The sequence below is a fragment of the Odontesthes bonariensis genome, chromosome 14 (genome assembly GCF_027942865.1).
Source record: "Odontesthes bonariensis isolate fOdoBon6 chromosome 14, fOdoBon6.hap1, whole genome shotgun sequence".
In the NCBI taxonomy this organism is placed as follows: Eukaryota; Metazoa; Chordata; class Actinopteri; order Atheriniformes; family Atherinopsidae; genus Odontesthes; species Odontesthes bonariensis.
The window spans coordinates 22,916,736-22,935,766 of NC_134519.1; the positions used below are offsets into that span (position 1 = coordinate 22,916,736).

The following is a 19,031-nucleotide window of genomic DNA, read 5'->3' on the forward strand; positions in this document are numbered from 1 at the left end:
GCATATTTTTCTTTCAAATTCATCTTTATTTTTCAGTTTTAAATAGCTGGGAAAAAACAACAACAACAGGTGAATAAAACATTAAAGTGATCATTCTTACAGCAAAGTGTGCATATTGGTTACAGTTCTCGCAGAAGCTGTAAACCAACTCTGAAGACCATCGAAAGAGAAAATTAGTCACTTGTCCCGATTCTTTTGTCACATGTAATTTTGTCCTGAGAAGTTCAATATGATGTCCCAATTAAAAGTAAATCAAACCATATTGATTATTTTTTTTTATTTTAAAGGAGGGGGGGTTAGCGTTAGGACAAAAAAAAAAAAAAAACAAAGAACACACACAGGACACCCACACACTCTAAAATAATATAAAAACCCTTTCACCCTAAATCAACACTAAGGTGAGTCATGAAAAGTATAGGGTCTGAAAAACTTTGATCATCTTGGTTGAACACCTACAGAGAAACACTTTTTTTCTTTCTTGCCAAGCCTAATATCTCACCATGATAGTTATTATTAAGTAAACAGTGTAGGCATGATGTCCAACAACAACAAAGTCTAAAATAATTAAGCTTGCAAGAGAGCAAAATACAAAGACGAGAGTACGACAAACATTTGTCAAAATGTTTTGGGCTTTCTTGTTACACACTGCTGCAGGTCTTTGGGTCCATCGGGGGCCTCTCTGATCATGAACTTGTTCTGTCCTCCACCCCCTCAAATGCTCCATCACCTTACACAACTCTTTAATCTGAGCTACTTCAACCCCGACCCCGACACTCGGAGCAACAGAGAAACGCGTCCAACAGTAACTAGAAGAAAAACACAGCAAAGATCAGTTTCCTGTTAGTAAAAACGTCCATGTGAGAGGAACCGACCTAACGCAGCCAGCCGGTCCTCAAGACAAGACAGACACAGACAGACAGACAGACAGACAAACAGAGTCCTCCTCCATCGTCACAAGTCTCTGTTATCACAGAACATGATGCCGGTCAACGGTCCTCCAGTAAGAGAGAAAAAAAACAACCGATTCAGGTCTTGCCCTGTCGAAGCGAGACGACTGTAAAACTTGGGGGAAAAAAAACAAAAAAAAAAACGGATACTTGCGTTCCTTTGCTCACCACACACACAGGCTGCTTGGAATCCTCAATTTTTTCCACCACTGAGACCAACTACAGGTGAACCGCACCCGGTTACAATTAAAGAAATACAGATATGCAAGAGAGAGAAAGAGAGAGTTTGCACCAGTGCAAATGTTATCGTTGAAAGTGGTACATACCCCACAATACATTATTCTGGACATGGGTCTGAACAACCGAGAAGGAGTATGTGAGCATTTGCTCTGTCAAAGTAAGGTTTTGGGTGAAGATGAGGACTGTATACAAAAACTGAAGAAATTGGTGACTTCTGTGCTGTGCTGGTGCAAATCTTATAAGGTCTGAACCCTTCCACGGTGAGGCATCATTTTTTAACCTCTGAAACAAAAGCAGAGGCTCGAGGAAAAGAAAAAGAAAAATGCTCTTATTGGTTTAGGAGTGAAGCTTCAAACCTGTCTTGGTTGTAAACCTACAATATCTTGCAACCCGGGCAGAGAAAAGGGAGTAGCGTACGTCAGCTAGATTGGGCGTTCAGTCAAAAATAAACAAAAAGCATGTCACGACTCCTCGTTGCCGGAGTCATCTTCGTCGTAGCAGCAGTCGCCGTCCCCGCCGTCCATGTCGTCGTCGTCGTCGTAGTAAGTGTCGTAGAAGAGGTCAGAGCCTTCGTCGGGGGCTGGAGCCCGTGTGCGGACGCAGTACTCTGCCAGCGTGGTGGGCACCTTCACGCCATCGCACTCAGCCTCTGCCTTGGTGGCCGTTACCTGTTTCCTGAGGAAGAGGACAAAGACTTCAAAGACTATTTCCAGGAACCAACCCTGACCATTTGAGGGCTGGGGCAGTGCGGTTTAGAAATTTGCATGCACCGTGGGGGAACTGATGGAAAGAGAAGCTCGAAAGCTACAAGCAGAAGCTGGCATCGGCGGAGAGGAAAGTAGCGGAAATGAGGAGTGCTACTCGTTTAGCTCAGGCGAGAACTGGCTGCCGGACACGGGAGCTCGCACGCTGCAGCTTGTGGCACACAAGCAGTGGTTTTCTAATGCTGTTGAACGCCAAAGAAATAGAAGACATTCCCGTTTTGGTACTTCCACCTGCACGTGATCTCGTCTAATTCAGCTTCCTCTTCTAGAGAGTCGCTCTGTAGTTCAAACTTTTACCTCTGAATCACCCCAATGATAAATGTGGTAAGCTGAACAAATTTTGTAAACAGAGTAGGAGTAAAGAGGGAAGGCTACTGTCAGCTGCAGGTGGGTGGAGATGTGGGCGGGGCTCATTAACATATTCATCGTCATGCACTAAATGGGGGGAAAGGGGAGGAGTCAACGACGAGCGATTTTAGGACCACAAGAGTGGGTTTTTTCCCGTTTTAGGCAAAAACTTTAAAATGCACACCTTAAAGGAGCACAGACGAGTTTTTAAAGCGAACACTGACAGGGGATGTGGAACTAAACAGTACATACAGTGTGCAATATGTTCAGAGCGATGTCTCTTGGAAATGAATTACATCTGTGCCTCCTACTGTTTAAGGTACCGTAACGAGTTTCTTTTCAGGTCACACGAGTGACGGGAGAGGATCATTTTTACCAGCTTTGCCGTTTCAGCCTTCGCTTCAGGAAACACGGTGTGTGGCTATGAAAAATGACAGAGTGCGATTATTTACCTGATGATCTCCACATATTCCCTGTCCTTGCCTTTGCTGTCCCTCCATTTGCGGTACATGACGGAGGCATCCACGTTAGCGGGGGAAAACGTGTTGGGTTCATTCAGCAGCGAGATCACGCTCAGCAAAATGGTCCTGGAAGAAGACACGGAGGAGAACGGCTATTTAGCGCGACGCCCACTGCACGGCCATCACATCTTACTTCATCTTGTTATCATTGTGTTTTTTTAAAGGATTTTTTTTGAGCACTAGTGGTTTTCATTTTGGAAGAAGCTTGGCAGGAAGGTAGGTCAGGGAGAGATGAAGAAGACATGCAGCCACGGGCTGGGACACAAACCCAGGCTGCCTGCTTTGAGAAGCTTCGGACCCTTAACACGAGGCGACCCGCTCCACCAGATGAGCCACCTGGGGCCCGCCCGATTGTTACCATTTTGACGAGAACACAAAGACTAATTATTAATGGGAATGCAAATGTCGACTATTTAATCCAACTTCCTCAGATCCATCTCGGATCTGACACAATTAATCCCATTTTTACATTAAATTGAGCAGTTAAAAATTTTTGAAACACCATTTACAATTTCCCTGAACCAAAACTGAACTGTTTTAAATGCGTTTTGTCATTTAAGAAACAGATTTTTCTTTCTTTCTGTCAGCTACTCTCCAACACTTTACAATCACTGACTGAATGCCTTACAGTCAGACACAGCTGTATCTATAACCTCCCCTATAGAGACCTACAGGTCCCAACATCAGTCTCAAATTCTGGACGCACCCTGGAGGTGTTTCTGGCTGAATTGTAGCACCAAATGACTCGTTTACATTGAGTTAGGAGAAAGAAAACTTACAAACAAGCTAGTCTGACTGAAATCATAATAAACTGATTTTCTAAAGTAATCCAAAGTTGAGTTACACCTGAATGTATATGCAGAGATTGATATTCAGTACGTGCTCAGACTACCCCTGACATTTAGCACACGCTCCATATTTTATGTCCTGGGCTTCGATCCAGAAGTAAGAGAAGAAGCCATTGCAAGAGAAGACTGTACCTCAAAGGATAATGCCTGTCATCTGTAATAAATAAATGGGTACACCCCGGGAAAAATGCCCCGAGTGGTAAAGATGTCCAAGCCACCGCTCGACAATGCCTTTGATTTGCTGCAAGGCAAATTGTCATTTGTTTTGGTACAATATATCATCTCTGAGTAAGAGTGAAGTGGGTTTGGTAGAGCTGAACACCCCGGTATGAATTCTGTGTTAATTTATGTCACTTTTGAAAATGACGCCACGAACAACGAATGTCATGCGATAAGGGACTGAGCGGGGTGAATTATTCAAGTGGCGGAGAGAGGACAAAGAAGGACGGTGACCAGAAAAGAGAGACGTGCGTGAGGAGATAATGACGAGGGAGTTGCTGACCGGACATTCTGGGTAGGATTCCATCTCTCTGAAGGCAGCTCTCCACTCTGCGGGTCGTCCACTGGAGGATGCAATATCGAGATACACACATCTCCATTCTGAAACAGAGGAAGCCAATGCATTTCACCATGAGAAGGAGGCGTTTAGATTAGACACAGCAGAAAGAGAAAGCATGAGATTGTGGTAGTCAGGCTGTGATACTACACCTCATAAATGTTGGGATGCCACATTTTGGAGAGGAAGCGGAAGGCAGGTGGGGAGTATGGGTAGTCTATGGGAAACTTGATGCGAGCCTTGGAGACAAAACAAACCTTCAGGTGTGAAATTGCATGTCTGCCTTTAATTGTGATGTTTCAGTATTGCACATAAGGTGATCCATGAAGATCCATTATCCTCTTACCTTAAAATACCCGCCTTCATAATGAGTGTTTGGTGGTCCAAAAATGGCCACCTCCCAGTTGTATAAATCGGCTTCGTCCACCAAAGTTATTTTGAATCCCTCGACAGGCTCCTCTTGAAGGCTCTTCATTTCCAACATAAGTGCTTTCTGTGAACTGGCTACATGAGAGGGGTCGTGGTGCGCCATACTAACCTGAGTAGCTTTCAAGATAATCTGGAATGGACAGCTGACGGTTTTGTTGACGCGAACACGGCCGAGTTAACCGAACTACCCACACCGACAACAACTTCTGCGTTTCGGATGTCCACGGACAATGAAAACAGGCCGAACCCGTCCTGATGCGCAAAAGACAAACAACGTTGATGTGTTCCCAGACCCGATGAATTATTTATCAATGTCAACACGCAGAAATTGTTGGACCAACCAAATCATTGTGGCCGACCAGCGCTTCCAGCTTTAGTTAATTTATCTGGCAACCCAGCCACGGATATAAGCCGTAAATCTACTGGTAGCTGTTGGCTAATGTAAGCTAGCTAACAAGCTCAGCTTTACCGACCAGCTGGAGCTGATCTCACTGCTGCGGGAACGCTCTCTAACCGCATACAAGAGCCAAATTAAAAAGCAAAACACAAACAGTCATCTAAAACTTTACTGAAAGATAACTTCGACGTTAACAGTCGGACCTTAGTTTGAACGTCCACACAAAAGACTGGGTCTGTAAGAATGTTGCTGAAAGGGGTCCCCCGTACTCTGAAAACAGGCAACAGCGCCTGTTGTTGTGTGGGACTTGTAGTCCCATTTTTACATGTAACATTTGTTTTTTATTTAAGAGTAACTGGGAAGCCATGCATTGACGCATTGCATTAGTTCCCTAAATAAAATAAGACTATGTCAAATTTAACCAAGGAATACGTTGAGCTGTTACCAATATTTCTTGGGTTGTTTTTGAGGGTCAATTCGTGGAATTACATTTGCCTCTCCCTGACGTCTTGAAAATACGAATTTAAGTTTTGTTGGTAAAAGTTGTTCTGAAATAGTCTCAGCCTCAAATTATGTCACTGTATGACTATTATTCAACAGTGAAAATCTCGTTTATCCGCTCTATTTATTTGTAGTTTATTTTCTAATCTATGACGTTTATATTTTGCGCCATCTTAATAGAAAGCCCCCTAAAGGCGGCGTTTGCCTGCCTGAGTAATTAATATTGAAACCGTGCAATTTGACGGATTGTTTGCATATTTTTGACACTCACGTAACAATACATTTAGAAACTAATTATCTTACCAAAAAAATGTAAACTCTGAAACGTGAGGACAGACCTCTCGTCGTGGATACCTCTTATTTACGCGACATGCTTCCGGTCGGACCCCAAACTGGCAGAGAGTTCGTGATGGGTTCGAAATCACGACGCAGGTCCCGCTCCAAGTCCAGAAGTCGGAGCCGAAATCGGCGGAACAAGTCCAGAGTAGGCGGGTCGCGATCTCCAGACGAAAGGAGAGGCCGCAGTCGGTCTCCGGAAAGTAAAAGAACAGTCCGTGGCCGAGGCAGATCTAGCAGCAGCTGCAGGGCCTCGAACGATGGCTCTCCGGTCAGACGTCGGCCTCAACACAAGGACCGATCAGGGTCCAGCAGCGGTTCGGAGAGCGACAGGAGGAACCGAACGCACCGTCAGAGGAACAAGTCTAAGACTCGGTCACCAAGGTGAGTTTTACGGTTTGAATTTATAATGGTTTTAGTAGGTTATATATCGCTTTTGTCTTTTTTTTTTTTTGTAACGCAACGGAGTTAGAGTTTGCTCGATGACGTATGAAAAAAGTGTCAGTGTAACTGATTTAAACTATATTTTAGTTGGATATTTCCCATTGAATAATTTCTGTTCTCCTTTATGACTATATTACTTAACAATTAAAGGACACATGTATTTATCCCATGTCCATTCAAAAAATTTTTTGTCACAGTCCTGATTCAGATCATTCCAAGATGAGAAGGAGGAGGGACATGGAGAATCGTAGTGGAACATCGAGAGAAAGGAGAAAGGAAAGGTCCCAGTCCAGCTCAGACTCCCACAGTGGAAGTAGTGACAGAGAAGGGAGTAGTAGAAGAAAAAGCCCTGGCAGAGGGAGTCCAGCCAGAGACAGACAGCTGAGGGAGCGGGACAGAGAGCGATGGGAGAGCAGCAGCAGAGACCGGGAGAGAAAAGGAGACGGAGACAAAAGCCAGGAGAGGAGAAAGAGGAGCGAAGATATGGAGCGAGGGAGGAGCAAGACGAACAGAGAGAGGGCTGATGGGAACAGAGAGAGGCAACGCTCCAGTTCTTCTGAGTCGTCTGAGAGTTCAGGGTCTGATCGCGAGGGTCTCGTGATAAAAGAAAAAGAAGACAGGAAAAATAAGAAGGAGATTTTGAAAGCTCTGGAGACGCCAGAGGAGAAGAGAGCCAGACGACTGGCAAAGAAGGAAACGAAAGAGAAGAAAAGGAGAGAAAAGATGGGTTGGAGTGAGGAGTACATGGGATACACCAATGCAGACAATCCCTTCGGTGACAACAACCTTTTAGGCTCATTCAAATGGCAGAAGGTGAGTTCCTTTCCAAGAACTGTGGATGGTTGTACACTGTCTGAACCCGGCTTTGACAAAGTGTATTTCTCATCTGCGATTCTTTGCTTTGTGTGTGTGTATTTTTCAGGCGCTGGATAAAAAAGGCATTGGCCATCTTGGAGAGAAGGATCTCAAAGAAAGGAACAAACGTATTCAGGAGGACAACCGCAGAGAGCTGCAGAAGGTATGGACTGTGGGAGGGTTCGTTTTTTTTTTTGGATTGAAAAGATTTTTACAAAAGTGCTGATGCAGAACATGAGTTTTGATGGCAACACCAAAAAAGTACTGGAGCTTATTTTTCTCGGCTAAACGAGGTGCAAAACTGGGAGACACCGGAAGGGACTTGTCTAATGACACCGGCTTTGTGCTTGTTTAGGTAAAACAGCTGCGTTTGGAGCGGGAGCGAGAGAAAGCCATGAGAGAAACCGAGCTGGAAATGCTGCAGAGAGAGAAAGAGGCAGAGCACTTCAAGACCTGGGCTGAACAGGAGGACAACTTCCATCTACAGCAGGCCAAATTAAGGTTCATGACACGATTAGATACTTTATTTTGATTGCATAGTCCTAACAACAACATTTGGTTTTTGCCATCAATCAACTTTGCAACATTGTCAAATAATCATTGAGCAGCTTGAGCAAATGAAAAATCTGCTTCCTTATACATTCTTTTAACTCTGTTTGCACAATTCCACTTCATGGTACAAGTATGCTTCGTCCGCTGTGCACTCAGGTCCAAGATTAGAATTCGTGACGGTCGTGCAAAGCCCATCGACCTTTTGGCGAAGTACATCAGTGCAGAGGACGACGATCTGGCCGTGGAGATGCACGAACCTTACACTTTCCTCAACGGACTGACTGTCACCGACATGGATGACCTGCTAGAGGACATAAAGGTTTGTGGCTGTTCTATATCAGTGAAAAAAGTCGTGGGGTTACAGCTCTGATCGACTCCCTTAGGCCAGTATTGCTTTTGTAAGGGTCTTAAAGGTGAAGAGGTGGTTAGTGTTCTGATGAACAACGACGGCAATGTGACCATATCCAGACCCAGTTTTTTTTACCTTGAATGAGCCCCCGGGCCCGAAGTGGAAACCGATCGGATATGTTTTGTGTTATGCAGACTGGCTGTTGTCTGGTAACCGTTGCTTTTACGTCTGCTCCTCTCCAAATGAATCTCGTCCGTCTGAAAGGTGTACATGGAACTCGAGCAAGGCAAGAATGTGGACTTCTGGAGAGACATGACGACCATCACCGAGGATGAGATCAGCAAACTGAGAAAACTGGAGGCTTCTGGGAAAGGACCAGGTACCGTCGTTTTTCTATGACACTGTGGTACAGTAGGAGGCCCGATGATTATACCGACACCTGCGCAAATTTCTATTATTTCGGCTATTTACCAAACCATATACACCTTACAGTTACAGGACTGATATCGTGATTGTGGGCTAATTTAAGGGTATTCGCAGCCAAATTAGTGGAAGGGGAATACAGCTCTTTTAATGGCGAAATTAACAAAACATGTTAGCAGATTCGTGCAGACGTGCTTCATGTTAAGCTGAAAGTTTCATTTTGTCTCCAGGCGACCGTCGTGAGGGCATCAACACGGCTGTGAGCACTGACGTCCAGTGCGTGTTCAAAGGAAAAACGTACAGTCAGCTGCAGGCGCTGCACCTCAACATTGAGGGGAAGATTCGGGCTGGAGGGTCCAATCTCGATATCGGTTACTGGGAGAGTCTGTTGCAGCAAGTCAGAGTCTACATGGCCAGAGCCAGGTGTGAATACAGTTCAGACTCACGCTGGCACAATAAAGCCGTCACAGGTGGCTGTTTGTTCATGTGAGCTGTGAATTAAAGGTGATGTGGCTAAATCTACACCCCATATGCCCCAGGTTGAGAGAGCGACACCAGGACGTGCTACGGCAGAAGCTGTTCAAGCTGAAGCAGGAGCAGGGGGTTGAAAGTGAGCCTCTGTTCCCCATCATCAAAGAGGAGCCGACGAGTGACGAAGACGGGTGAGTTACGCATACGACAGGAATCCTCACCAAACTTGAATTAGACATGCGATGACAATTTTTAGTCGATCGCTTCTGTGCCGTTTTTTCGAGGATCTGTGTCGCGCCCAGATGTGTTGGATAAGTGCGACACGCTGCCTCCTCGGTTTAAGAGGAAATTTAACCCGTATAATGCATCCTCCTCCAGAAAAACAAAGGGCAGAGAAACGGAGGGAGACAACGACGAAGGGGCAGGTCCATCCACATCTGCAGGAGGAAGCCAAGCTGAGGGTGGAGGAGAGAAGAGTGAAGGGAAGGATGAAGAGGGGAAGGATGAGGTGGTGGAGGCTGTTTTGACAGAAGAGGACCTCATCCAGCAGAGTCAGGCGGAGTACGACGCGGGTCGCTACAGTCCAGCGCTGCTCACGTCCTCCGAGCTGCCGCTGGACACTCACACCATCACCCCAGAGGAGGACATTCACAGGCTGCAGTTAGCCCGCACACAGCTGCAAGTCACGGGTATGAGGCTCCATACACACTTTAGAGGTTGAAACGATGATTGAACCGATATCATGCGTAGTAATTAATAAGTAATGCAGATGTCTGTTTCTAAACCTTTTTTTTTTTTTTTCCATCAGGCGACGCCAGCGAAAGTGCGGAAGACGCCTTCGTGCGGCGGGCCAGAGAAGGCATGGGCAACGACGAAGCCCAGTTCAGCGTGGAGTTTCCGGTCACGGGCAAAATGTACCTGTGGGCGGACAAATACCGTCCCAGGAAACCCCGCTTCTTCAACAGGGTCCACACGGGCTTCGAGTGGAACAAGTACAACCAGACGCATTACGACTTCGACAACCCTCCGCCAAAGATCGTCCAGGGTTACAAGTTCAACATCTTCTACCCGGACCTGATCGACAAGCGCTCAACCCCTCAGTACTTCCTGGAGCCCAGCCCCGACAACAAGGACTTTGGGATTTTGAGGTTCCACGCTGGTCCACCGTATGAGGACATTGCTTTTAAGATTGTAAACAGGGAGTGGGAGTACTCGCATCGACATGGCTTCCGCTGTCAGTTTGCCAACGGTATCTTCCAGCTGTGGTTCCACTTCAAGAGGTATCGCTACAGAAGATGAAGGGTACCGACGAGCAAGGACCAAATCATCAGGGACTGGGTTTTTCTACATTATTCACCCTGTAGTCTGTGCTTTGTTGTAGTGGTTTAGCTGCTTATATATAAAGAAAAAAGCAGGGCCAAAGCTACAAATCCCCCAGGGCTGTTGTAATTGTTGTCTGAAATGACGTATTAAAGATTTTTTTTGTTTTTCCAACCTCTTGTTTGCACACTCACTTTTTTCATGTTTTTTCTGTTGAAAAAGACATAGAAATGATTTCCCATCTAAACATGTTTCTTCACATTCTTGGCAAATTCAGTCTTGCCGAGGAGTAAAAAAAAAAACTGCAAAGCAAGTTTAAAAAAAAATTTTATTTAGAAAAAAAAAAAAGAAGTTTTAATACAAACGGTTACAACTCGTGGCTCGACACAGTCCCTCTGACAAACGTACAAAGCTTTACAAAAAGAAAAAATCTCAATCTGCAGCCAAACTTGGGACATTTAGAAGGAAATGAAAAAAGACGATACAGATTCATAAATGTAGGCCCAAAGTCCTGAACTGTGAATTTATATTTAAGTTAAGGATGAACTTATCTCCAAAAGGCATAAAGATTGATCACTTTCAGCCTTTGAAGCAACAGCAACGTATGTATCCGTGTAAAGGATGACGATCTTAAATACACCTCAAAATCCACAAGGGGCTCACATTAAGCGGTGCAACTTGAATCTATGACCCTCACAGTCGCACACCGAAAATAATAGTTTCAAAAACATCCGTGGATAGACTGCATTAAAAACGGCGATCACACAGAACTAAAAGGAGAAGACGACAAGAGCCAAGAAGCTGAGATGAGTGAGAAACTGTACAGACACAACAAAGTGCTCAAACTTTAATATGTAGAAGAGGGAAAATAAAGAGCCGTTTCATAACAGAAATATGTAATTGTTGAGTTTATGCCTTTTTAAACTCGGCTCATTTTTTTACTCACTGAGGTATTCACAGAAACAAAAATGTTACACAAGCGGTTGCATGCCGATGCTGACGGTGTTCTTACAAATCATGTTCAAATTTCTGACTCGTCATCAATGTACTGCATGGACGGCAGGGTAACAGTTGGTGCATCGTTCTCCTCTGAGCCGCCGCGTGCATCCCCATCACCAGTGTGGTTGTTGTTACCGCCGCTGTTGCACTGTGCGCTGGAAACCAGCGGCTTACTTTCGGCAGGCCTCGGTGCATTGTGATAAGTGATGCCGGGGTTCCCAGCCTCACGGTCATTGTTCTGTTGGGGTTGTTCTCCGCTCTTCTTCACGCAGTTCCAAGGCAGTGGTAGGTGGCCTTTGTAAAAGTTCCAGGCCAAAAGGGCAACAAGAGAAATAACAAGAAGGGCAACTACAGCGTGCAGTCCAGGGACAGATGGGCCGTCGGTCTGAGGCTGGGGAGGCAATAACTTATTACCATTGCCTTCGGTTGGGTCTGTGCTGACCTGGTACTCGGCCACGATGGTTGTATACTCATTAGCTTTGGAGCGCTCCACAGACAGGCAGCGGTAGCGGCCAGCATCACTATCCGAAGCATTGAGAATGAGCAGTCCGTCTCGTAGCAGCTGCAGATGGATTGAGGGTTCGAGGGTACGTTCGTCCCGCTCCCAGTGAAGTTGTGAAAGGCTTGAAGACGAAAGGCAACTGAGTTTCAGGTTACCACCTGGCCAGATGTACCTATTCACAGGCTCCACAGGATCTGAAATCAAAACCAAGGTCCACATCTTCATTTTGTCCACATCCACATTTTCATTTTGACAAAACCACACGGGACCAGATGAAGCATCTCGCAAAGCCTGTAGCTTTGTTTAGTTTTTTCAAAACACAAATATAAATGCACCGATCCTGCTGCACAAGCACTCACTGACTCACCAGCAGCAGGGCAAAGAGCAGCATTTCCTTCTTTCACACTTTGGATTAGTTCTCTAAAGAAAAGACAAAACACAAGTTTAAGTGAACCTGATTCGAGCCGCTATCAACACCGCTTGCTCCGTACAAATGGACTGCCGCCCACCTATTTGAACTGGAAAGGGAAACACATTTCCCCTCAGTCGTGTCCCAGCCACAATATGGATCTCTGGCCAGAACACAGTCCATACAGGACAAGGACCTCTCACAGGTGGCAAGTGGTATCTGTGCCACTCCAAAGTTTGAGCCTGCATAAATCTGACCCTGTGAACAAAGAGCAGAGATAGCCATCTAGTGCACACAGTAATGGTGACTGAAAAGTAACGAGCCAAAAATTAGATCCAAGTGGTTTTAAATTACCGTGAGATTGGAAAATCTAAGAATCTTGATGGGTTCTGGAGGATTGAAAAGTTCTACTTCCTCAATGATGAACATCTCTCCATCGTAGTTCACAGCTTTCAGCATTGTACCCTCCTCTTTTTGAATGAAAACAACGTATGATGTTCATATGCTGGCAGACACATTCCACTGCTTTAAAAGTACAATTAAATACACACGCGAGTTGGCAACCTAAAACACACACACCTGTGCCTATGAACATGACGTGGTACTTTTCTCCATCTGCATCTCGCACTTCGTCGACTATAATCCGAGTGAATGCAGCTCCCTTTCGCATCAGTACAGGTTTGTCTCCTATTGGCTGGATTGACTGATCCATGAGGGGCCTATCTTTGATAAATTGAAGGGTCCGGTCTGGGAGGTCCAGACTCTGAGTTATGCCGTCTTTGCGAGCCTTGTTGTTTATACACTAGCAAAAAGAGAAGGGAAGGAAAGAGAAAAGATAGTACAACAGAGTCAAAGGTACAAAAGGAACAGTTTCCTGCTGACCCAGTCGCACAAAGCACAGCGTCGGGTTGAGATTCTACTTTGATCCTGACACAGGCACACACAAGCTGAATATTGGGTAGACTCACAGCTCCGGGCCGAGGGTCAGGGACCTCTCCACTATACATCACCCACTTAACAAAAGAGGTTTCTACGGTGACTGGGCTCTTGTACTTCCCCTCCTGAAACACTCTGCTGATGTCAGACACGCGGTACGCACACACCACAGACAAGTCTGATGTATCCCTGCAATACACACACAGGAAATCTAAGCCAAATTACGTGCCAAGTACGATTTAAGACTTAGACAACTTCCTCTTTCTAACACAAACATGTTTGCCGGTCCAAACGTACGACTGTGGGGTAAAGATGGCGTAGAAAATGCAGGTCTTCCATTGCTGCTTGAAAGCACACCAGCGGTATGAATCCTGGATAACGTACGGCAGCTGGGAATCCAGCACCGGGCAATCCATTCTTGTTTTCAGAAAGGACGTCCACTTCTTTTGCAGAGTCCTCTGACCTCCAAGATCTCCCTGTGGGCACGCAAAGATGCCATGACATCACAAGGACAAGTAGAAAAACCTCGACAGACGGGATGCAAAATCAAGCAGCGGAAAGGGTGGACTGAGAGCAGCCGAGGAAGTGTTTTTTATGTGTTATGTCTTTGGAAGTGAAGGCGCTGTTAATTCTTTGTTACCTTGCAGACTCGGGCCACACGGGAGACCACCAGTTTGTTGTAGCAGTCACACTCCACAGCAGCCTCACTGAAGAAGAGGTACACTTTGTCATCATCTCCGTCCTCACTCTGCGTACTCTCTGGCATCTGAGCCATGGAAACAAAGTTGGGCTCTAGGATATATAGAGACATACATTTATTTATTTTTTTTTTTAAAAAGCACCCCAACTCAGACAGTAAGCAGGAAGTTTGAAGCTGTTGCATGAATTTGGCACCTTTCAAAAACCCACTTCATACGATCTCATCTCACCATTGAGCCAGGAGGTTTTAAACTCGGTGCGTATGGACACGGGAGAGCTGCGCATCAGGACAGGTTCAGAGCCCAGGAAGTTCATCGAAGTGGCTGAGTAAAGGTCATCATCTGCCAACACAAGAGATTACCATGAAAACCTCAACGCTGTTGTTTTTTTTTCGTCCTTCTTTCCTTCCTTCCTTCCTTCCTTCCTTCCTTCCTTCCTTCCTTCCTTCCTTCCTTCCTTCCTTTTTCTTTCTTGAGGGACAGTTGCAACTCACCGACCATGATGGAGGCATATCTCTGGAAAGGATCAAAGGGACACTTTCCTTTGCCGTCCTCTGCACTGCCCTTAAAAGTCAGCTTTCCGTCTGCATAAGACTGCCCAAAAAAACACATTTTTAAAAAAATCCTTGATTAATTCTGCACAATGATGATGACAAAATAAAGAAATAAAATAAAAAAACAACAACACATTTATCTCACCATGTAGGTACATTCTGGATCGAAAGCATTAGTTCCACACACATAAATCCTGCCATCGCTCATCTCGTGCAGAATTCTGATATAATTCTTGCACTCGGTCTGTAAAATGCATTTCAAGAAACAATGACTGCAACGCAATAAACTCCCGATGGCAGAAAATGCGGCTAAGAGCTAAAACAACCCACCTCTGGGTCCTTTCCTTTGTTTTCACATTTCTTCACTTGTTTCGGCGACACTTTCCATTCGACCTGAAAGGATGAGCCCACAATGTTGGTTGCTTTTAAAAAAACGCTTTGTAAATCAGAGCATTTGTCTACTGTAGATGAAGAAGTTCTGAAGTCGGATGTAGGTTAGACACGCATGTACAGAAGCCTTTGCGAATGTACCTCCTGAACTACAGGTTTAACAGATTAAATCAGCTTGCTGGCTGAAGTGTGTGCTGAATGAAAGTCTCAAGTGTTGTTACTCAAAGTTGCTCGTCTGCCTGCTTTGTAAGTAATTTGTTTTTATTAATGTTCTATAACAAAACTTTTGCTGATTAGGTGGGTGTCACGAGCGAGAGTGAATCTAACCAAAAACGGGAAGAAATAAACATGTGTTTCATTGTTTCTTGGACTTCAGCTGTGTTCTCGAATGTGTGTGTGTGGACAGTAGCGTTGCACTGAAACAATTTTGATAGAAAAGGATGTGAGAATTTGAAGTGGGAGACATTTTCAGCTCAGGTAACAGATTTCTTTCCCCGAGGCGAGCCTCTCAGGCAGAATATTTTCAAGCAACAAAGTTTGTCTGGATCAGACTCGCATCTAAATGCCTCATAAGAGGCTCCTTTCGGGAAATAGACAACACATGAGTTCCTGGCTAAAACCTTTGCAGCTCTGAGCCAAGAGAGCTTTGATAAGCATTTGGAAAGGATAATGCTTACTATTCACATTCACTGCTCAAAAACAGAAGTGTCTCTAACTGCTTTGTTAACAAAGGCGTTCTCACCGAGGCAAGTTTCTTGGAGATGTCACTGATGTTAAGAGCGAACACTGCCTCCCTGGCACCCAGAACCAGCAGGCCAAGGTCTTCCTTCAACAGCAAGGTGGAGTAGTTGAACACACCCTCCTCACGAAACAGAACGGAGTTGTCCCCTGGAGACAGTATAAATGTGCTCAACTCCAACCACCAGTGATTAAACCCTGTTTCCCAACGAGTGTGTCAAAACGCACACAATATGAGTCAATGTGAGCTGACACAATGTAAGCCAGTGTTACACAAGAGAGGGAACACTCACTGTGGTGGGGTACATATCTGCGTGGGACACTGTGTAGTGTCGAGTCTTCTTCAAGCGTTAAGGCCAGGGCCAGCAGCCAAAAAACACTGAGGGATAGCAGCGGATGCATGGCTTCTTTGTCCAATCTAAGAGGAATTTATGCTTTATTGTTTCCAAAACAGTCAGTCATACAGGGAGAAAGACAGCAAGGGGCATCTGTGACGTGATGAGCTCTGTTCTGTCTTTGGGGCACTGGCCCCTTTACTGGCCCCGCTCAGCAGGCTGTCCATGGTGAGATGGATGGCACTGACCGAAGAAACAAAGCCAATGAGGGCTGAAAGAGACAAGGTTGCGTTGAATATATCGCAATTAATTTAGCACAGAGAGGGAAGGATTTAAATATGTACAGCAAAGGAGCAAACAGAGGAGGCATATGAGCAGAAACACAATTTTTTAAATAAAAAGTGGAATAAAATGCATGGTAAAAAATAAAGCAAAGGAATAGCCAGAAAGGGCAGAGTGAGCTAAAGTCAGCACAGCAGTAATTCTGTCAGTGCCATAGTGATGTTAATGCAGGGCCATGAAAGGCATTCAGCAGGGTGCAGGGATGTCAACCTCAGCTCTCCTGCCGCACTAAACACTAACAAAGAGAGATTTACAGAGAGAGTTGAATTCTGGTGTAGATGAGAGAAGAGCTCCTGCACCAAGTCTGTTGCAAGAGATGTCTCACACAGGAAACCCGACGGTCTGAAAACAGAACCACAACACAGACTGCACCTGCTTAAAATGCCTCGCTGTTAGCAAGGCCAGTGGTTCTCGTGGATTACATCCAGTAGTGCTACTACAACCTGCTGAGTGGGTGTGTGCTGAGGATGTGCAGAAATGTTAAAAGATGAGCCACAGCATGTCAGAGAATGCAGGCCTGATCAGATGCTTCAGTGTCTGTCCCTGGGGCCAAGCGAGCTTCACTAGACACCAGTTTCTATACACAAACCCACGCACTTAATACACCTAAAACTTCTTAGGAAATACAATAAGTTGATGTGCTAGCAGGTTTTGTGTCCCCCATCATGATATATAAACACACGCGCGCGCACACAACTAAAACACTATCGGTCTCATTTTTATCTACAAAATCTCTCCAAGCAAGGACATGCCCGTTGGCATGTTCAAAGTAGGTCTGAAATCACAGTGTGCAGCAGTAAACACTATAAAAGGAAGCAGCTGAGTTATTTTAGTTAATTTGCTGTATAATTTGAAGCTTAAAGCTATTTTCTCTCCGCGTCACAATACCTTCAAATTTAAATGTAATGTAAACTCTGACCGCAAAGTGCAGGAACTTCAGGTTAGCCAACAGTCCACGAACAGTCCTAGCAGAAATAAGTAACTTACCTGCACACGGACACGCCCAAGACTGCGAAAGCTTCCATTAAAATAAAATAACATAAGCACCTGTTTTTTTTTTGTTTTTTTTTTACACTTTCTCCTCAGTAACAAGCCGTAACTGGCGGCAAACCGTTTGGAAACGTTCACCAAGTGAAGTAAATCACCCCAAAACGTGGCCAACGTCTAACGTCCCGTGTGAAATGTGTGAAACGTTGTGTCGAACCTCCACTTTCCTCCGAAGTCGTGACGATTCGAGACTGTCTTGCTTCACACACCCCAGGAAAAAGCACTTCCCTAATGCCTCAGGTGTCCTTCTAAAAAAAAAACACAGCGGTCCTCCGTGGCTCTGAAGAGTCTCCCAGCACTCACATCCCGCCGCGGAAGGGGTCTGAATGGCTGGTTTCTGCTCCGGTTGGCCGCGCAGGGTTTTTTTTGTTGTATTTTGTAACCCCCTTCAAGCTGGCGCTGAGGCGTCGGCAGGCGCTGACCTATGATCTGATCAGGTTTTTATTGTTCAGTTATACTTCCATCACACGCTGGAGGGCACGGCTGATTCAAGTTTGGCCATGTATGAGAAAAAAACAGCTGAAGGGTACAACCTAAATAAGTCTTATTAGGAGGTAGGGACTAACCTAACCTACTGGCGCGTGGTGGAGTTGTTTGCCCTACACTTGGGAGTTATGAATGAAGAGTGGGCGTTTAATTACTTAGTAGTAATGTTGCACCCGCGCCGGAATAAACACACAATACTGATTACTACCCGGAACATATGCAAAGTGGTCTTTTTAAATTGTACAAATGGATGCAAAAGTAATAAATAGATTACGCATGGAAATGAAACCCCGGGTTAGCTGTTTCCATATTTAAAAATAATGCATTCTCGAATTTTGAAATAAAGGATTCATGAGGAATCATCTATGTATTTTACAATATATTTACCAAAAAAAAAAAAAAAAAAAAAAAAACAGTTTCAATGCCGTGGAAGATTAGCATGAACTAATAGTGGAATGACTGGCTTTGAAATATTTAATCGAAAATATTACAAAGAACAGGGCTACGTTTTTTAATGCAAGTTTTGTGGATGCTTGTTAGATTTTTGGGAAGTGGGAACAGCTTTGTAATACTGAAAAAAAGAAGAAAAAACAGGTCGATAACATGATTGGGCATGAAAACATTTTAACAAACAAAAACAGAGCATCCCAGAGGCTGAATTTCTAAGAAGTGGAGATGAGGAACGTGTCTCTACGAGCTCAACCATTCTAGGTGTATAATTAAATTTGGAGGTTTCATCATGTACGGTACATAATCTATTTGAAATATTCAGAGAATCCAGGGAAAACTCTGTGCGTATGGGAAAAGGGATGAGAATATTTGAGCCCTCAGGCAGTGTCATAGTTGTAAATCACGGCATGGACTCTGAAATTCTTTATTTACAGCATCCACAAAATGCAAGTAAAACTCTACAATGTAAAGAAAGGCACAAAAGCAAATTCCATCAATGCCTCTAACTTCTTTGGGACCGAGCTCATTGCATTTAAACTGAAACAAAGTCAAAAACTTCCTCATGGTCTGAATGAGCAAAGTTTGGATCCTGGAAATCCTGTTTTCTCTTCAGGCTTCAGCCTGCTGTTCACAGCAGTGACCATCAGACTTGTTCTCAGCCCACAACACATAAGCCTGCATATGTGATGGCACAGGGTAACTTGCACACCTGTGAAGTTAACCATTGCAATGTCACATGCAGACTTTGGAGCAACATATCCAGCCATCCAGATGATGTGGTTTCAGGGAGGGTTTTGTTTAATTTAGGCTGGCAAACCCTTTTCTGTGAGTAGCGTGGTTCTGT

At 44.8% G+C, this 19,031-nt stretch overlaps 3 protein-coding genes across 5 annotated transcripts; 1 reads left to right on the forward strand and 2 right to left on the reverse strand.

Moving 5' to 3' along the window:
- Positions 1–5: 5 nt before the first annotated feature.
- LOC142399151 (ubiquitin-conjugating enzyme E2 R1-like) lies at positions 6–5,383 on the reverse strand. Its single transcript, XM_075483640.1, has 5 exons — positions 4,571–5,383; positions 4,377–4,463; positions 4,171–4,268; positions 2,752–2,886; positions 6–1,862 (listed from the first exon to the last, which is right to left on the reverse strand). The coding sequence occupies exons 1-5, from the start codon at positions 4,754–4,756 to the stop codon at positions 1,649–1,651; spliced, it is 720 nt and encodes a 239-aa protein (XP_075339755.1). The 5' UTR covers positions 4,757–5,383; the 3' UTR covers positions 6–1,648.
- A 536-nt stretch (positions 5,384–5,919) lies between these two features.
- cactin lies at positions 5,920–10,475 on the forward strand. Its single transcript, XM_075483631.1, has 10 exons — positions 5,920–6,271; positions 6,529–7,144; positions 7,254–7,349; positions 7,542–7,687; positions 7,895–8,057; positions 8,352–8,466; positions 8,741–8,933; positions 9,050–9,172; positions 9,360–9,670; positions 9,790–10,475. Exons 1-10 carry the CDS (start codon positions 5,922–5,924, stop codon positions 10,278–10,280), a joined length of 2,604 nt encoding a protein of 867 aa, XP_075339746.1. The 5' UTR covers positions 5,920–5,921; the 3' UTR covers positions 10,281–10,475.
- Positions 10,476–10,611: 136 nt separating this feature from the next.
- sema4e (semaphorin 4e) lies at positions 10,612–17,803 on the reverse strand. Of its 3 annotated transcripts, none has more exons than XM_075483634.1 (15): positions 17,409–17,803; positions 15,821–16,133; positions 15,532–15,677; positions 14,730–14,792; positions 14,545–14,643; positions 14,340–14,439; positions 14,077–14,187; positions 13,788–13,939; positions 13,445–13,623; positions 13,180–13,336; positions 12,791–13,013; positions 12,566–12,681; positions 12,312–12,469; positions 12,170–12,222; positions 10,612–11,996 (listed from the first exon to the last, which is right to left on the reverse strand). In XM_075483634.1, the coding sequence occupies exons 2-15, from the start codon at positions 15,927–15,929 to the stop codon at positions 11,323–11,325; spliced, it is 2,340 nt and encodes a 779-aa protein (XP_075339749.1). In that variant the 5' UTR covers positions 15,930–16,133; positions 17,409–17,803; the 3' UTR covers positions 10,612–11,322. The 3 variants fall into 3 exon arrangements, with proteins under 3 accessions (XP_075339749.1, XP_075339747.1, XP_075339748.1); XM_075483632.1 differs by having other exon boundaries at positions 17,192–17,803; XM_075483633.1 differs by lacking the exon at positions 17,409–17,803 and having other exon boundaries at positions 15,821–17,180.
- Positions 17,804–19,031: the final 1,228 nt, after the last annotated feature.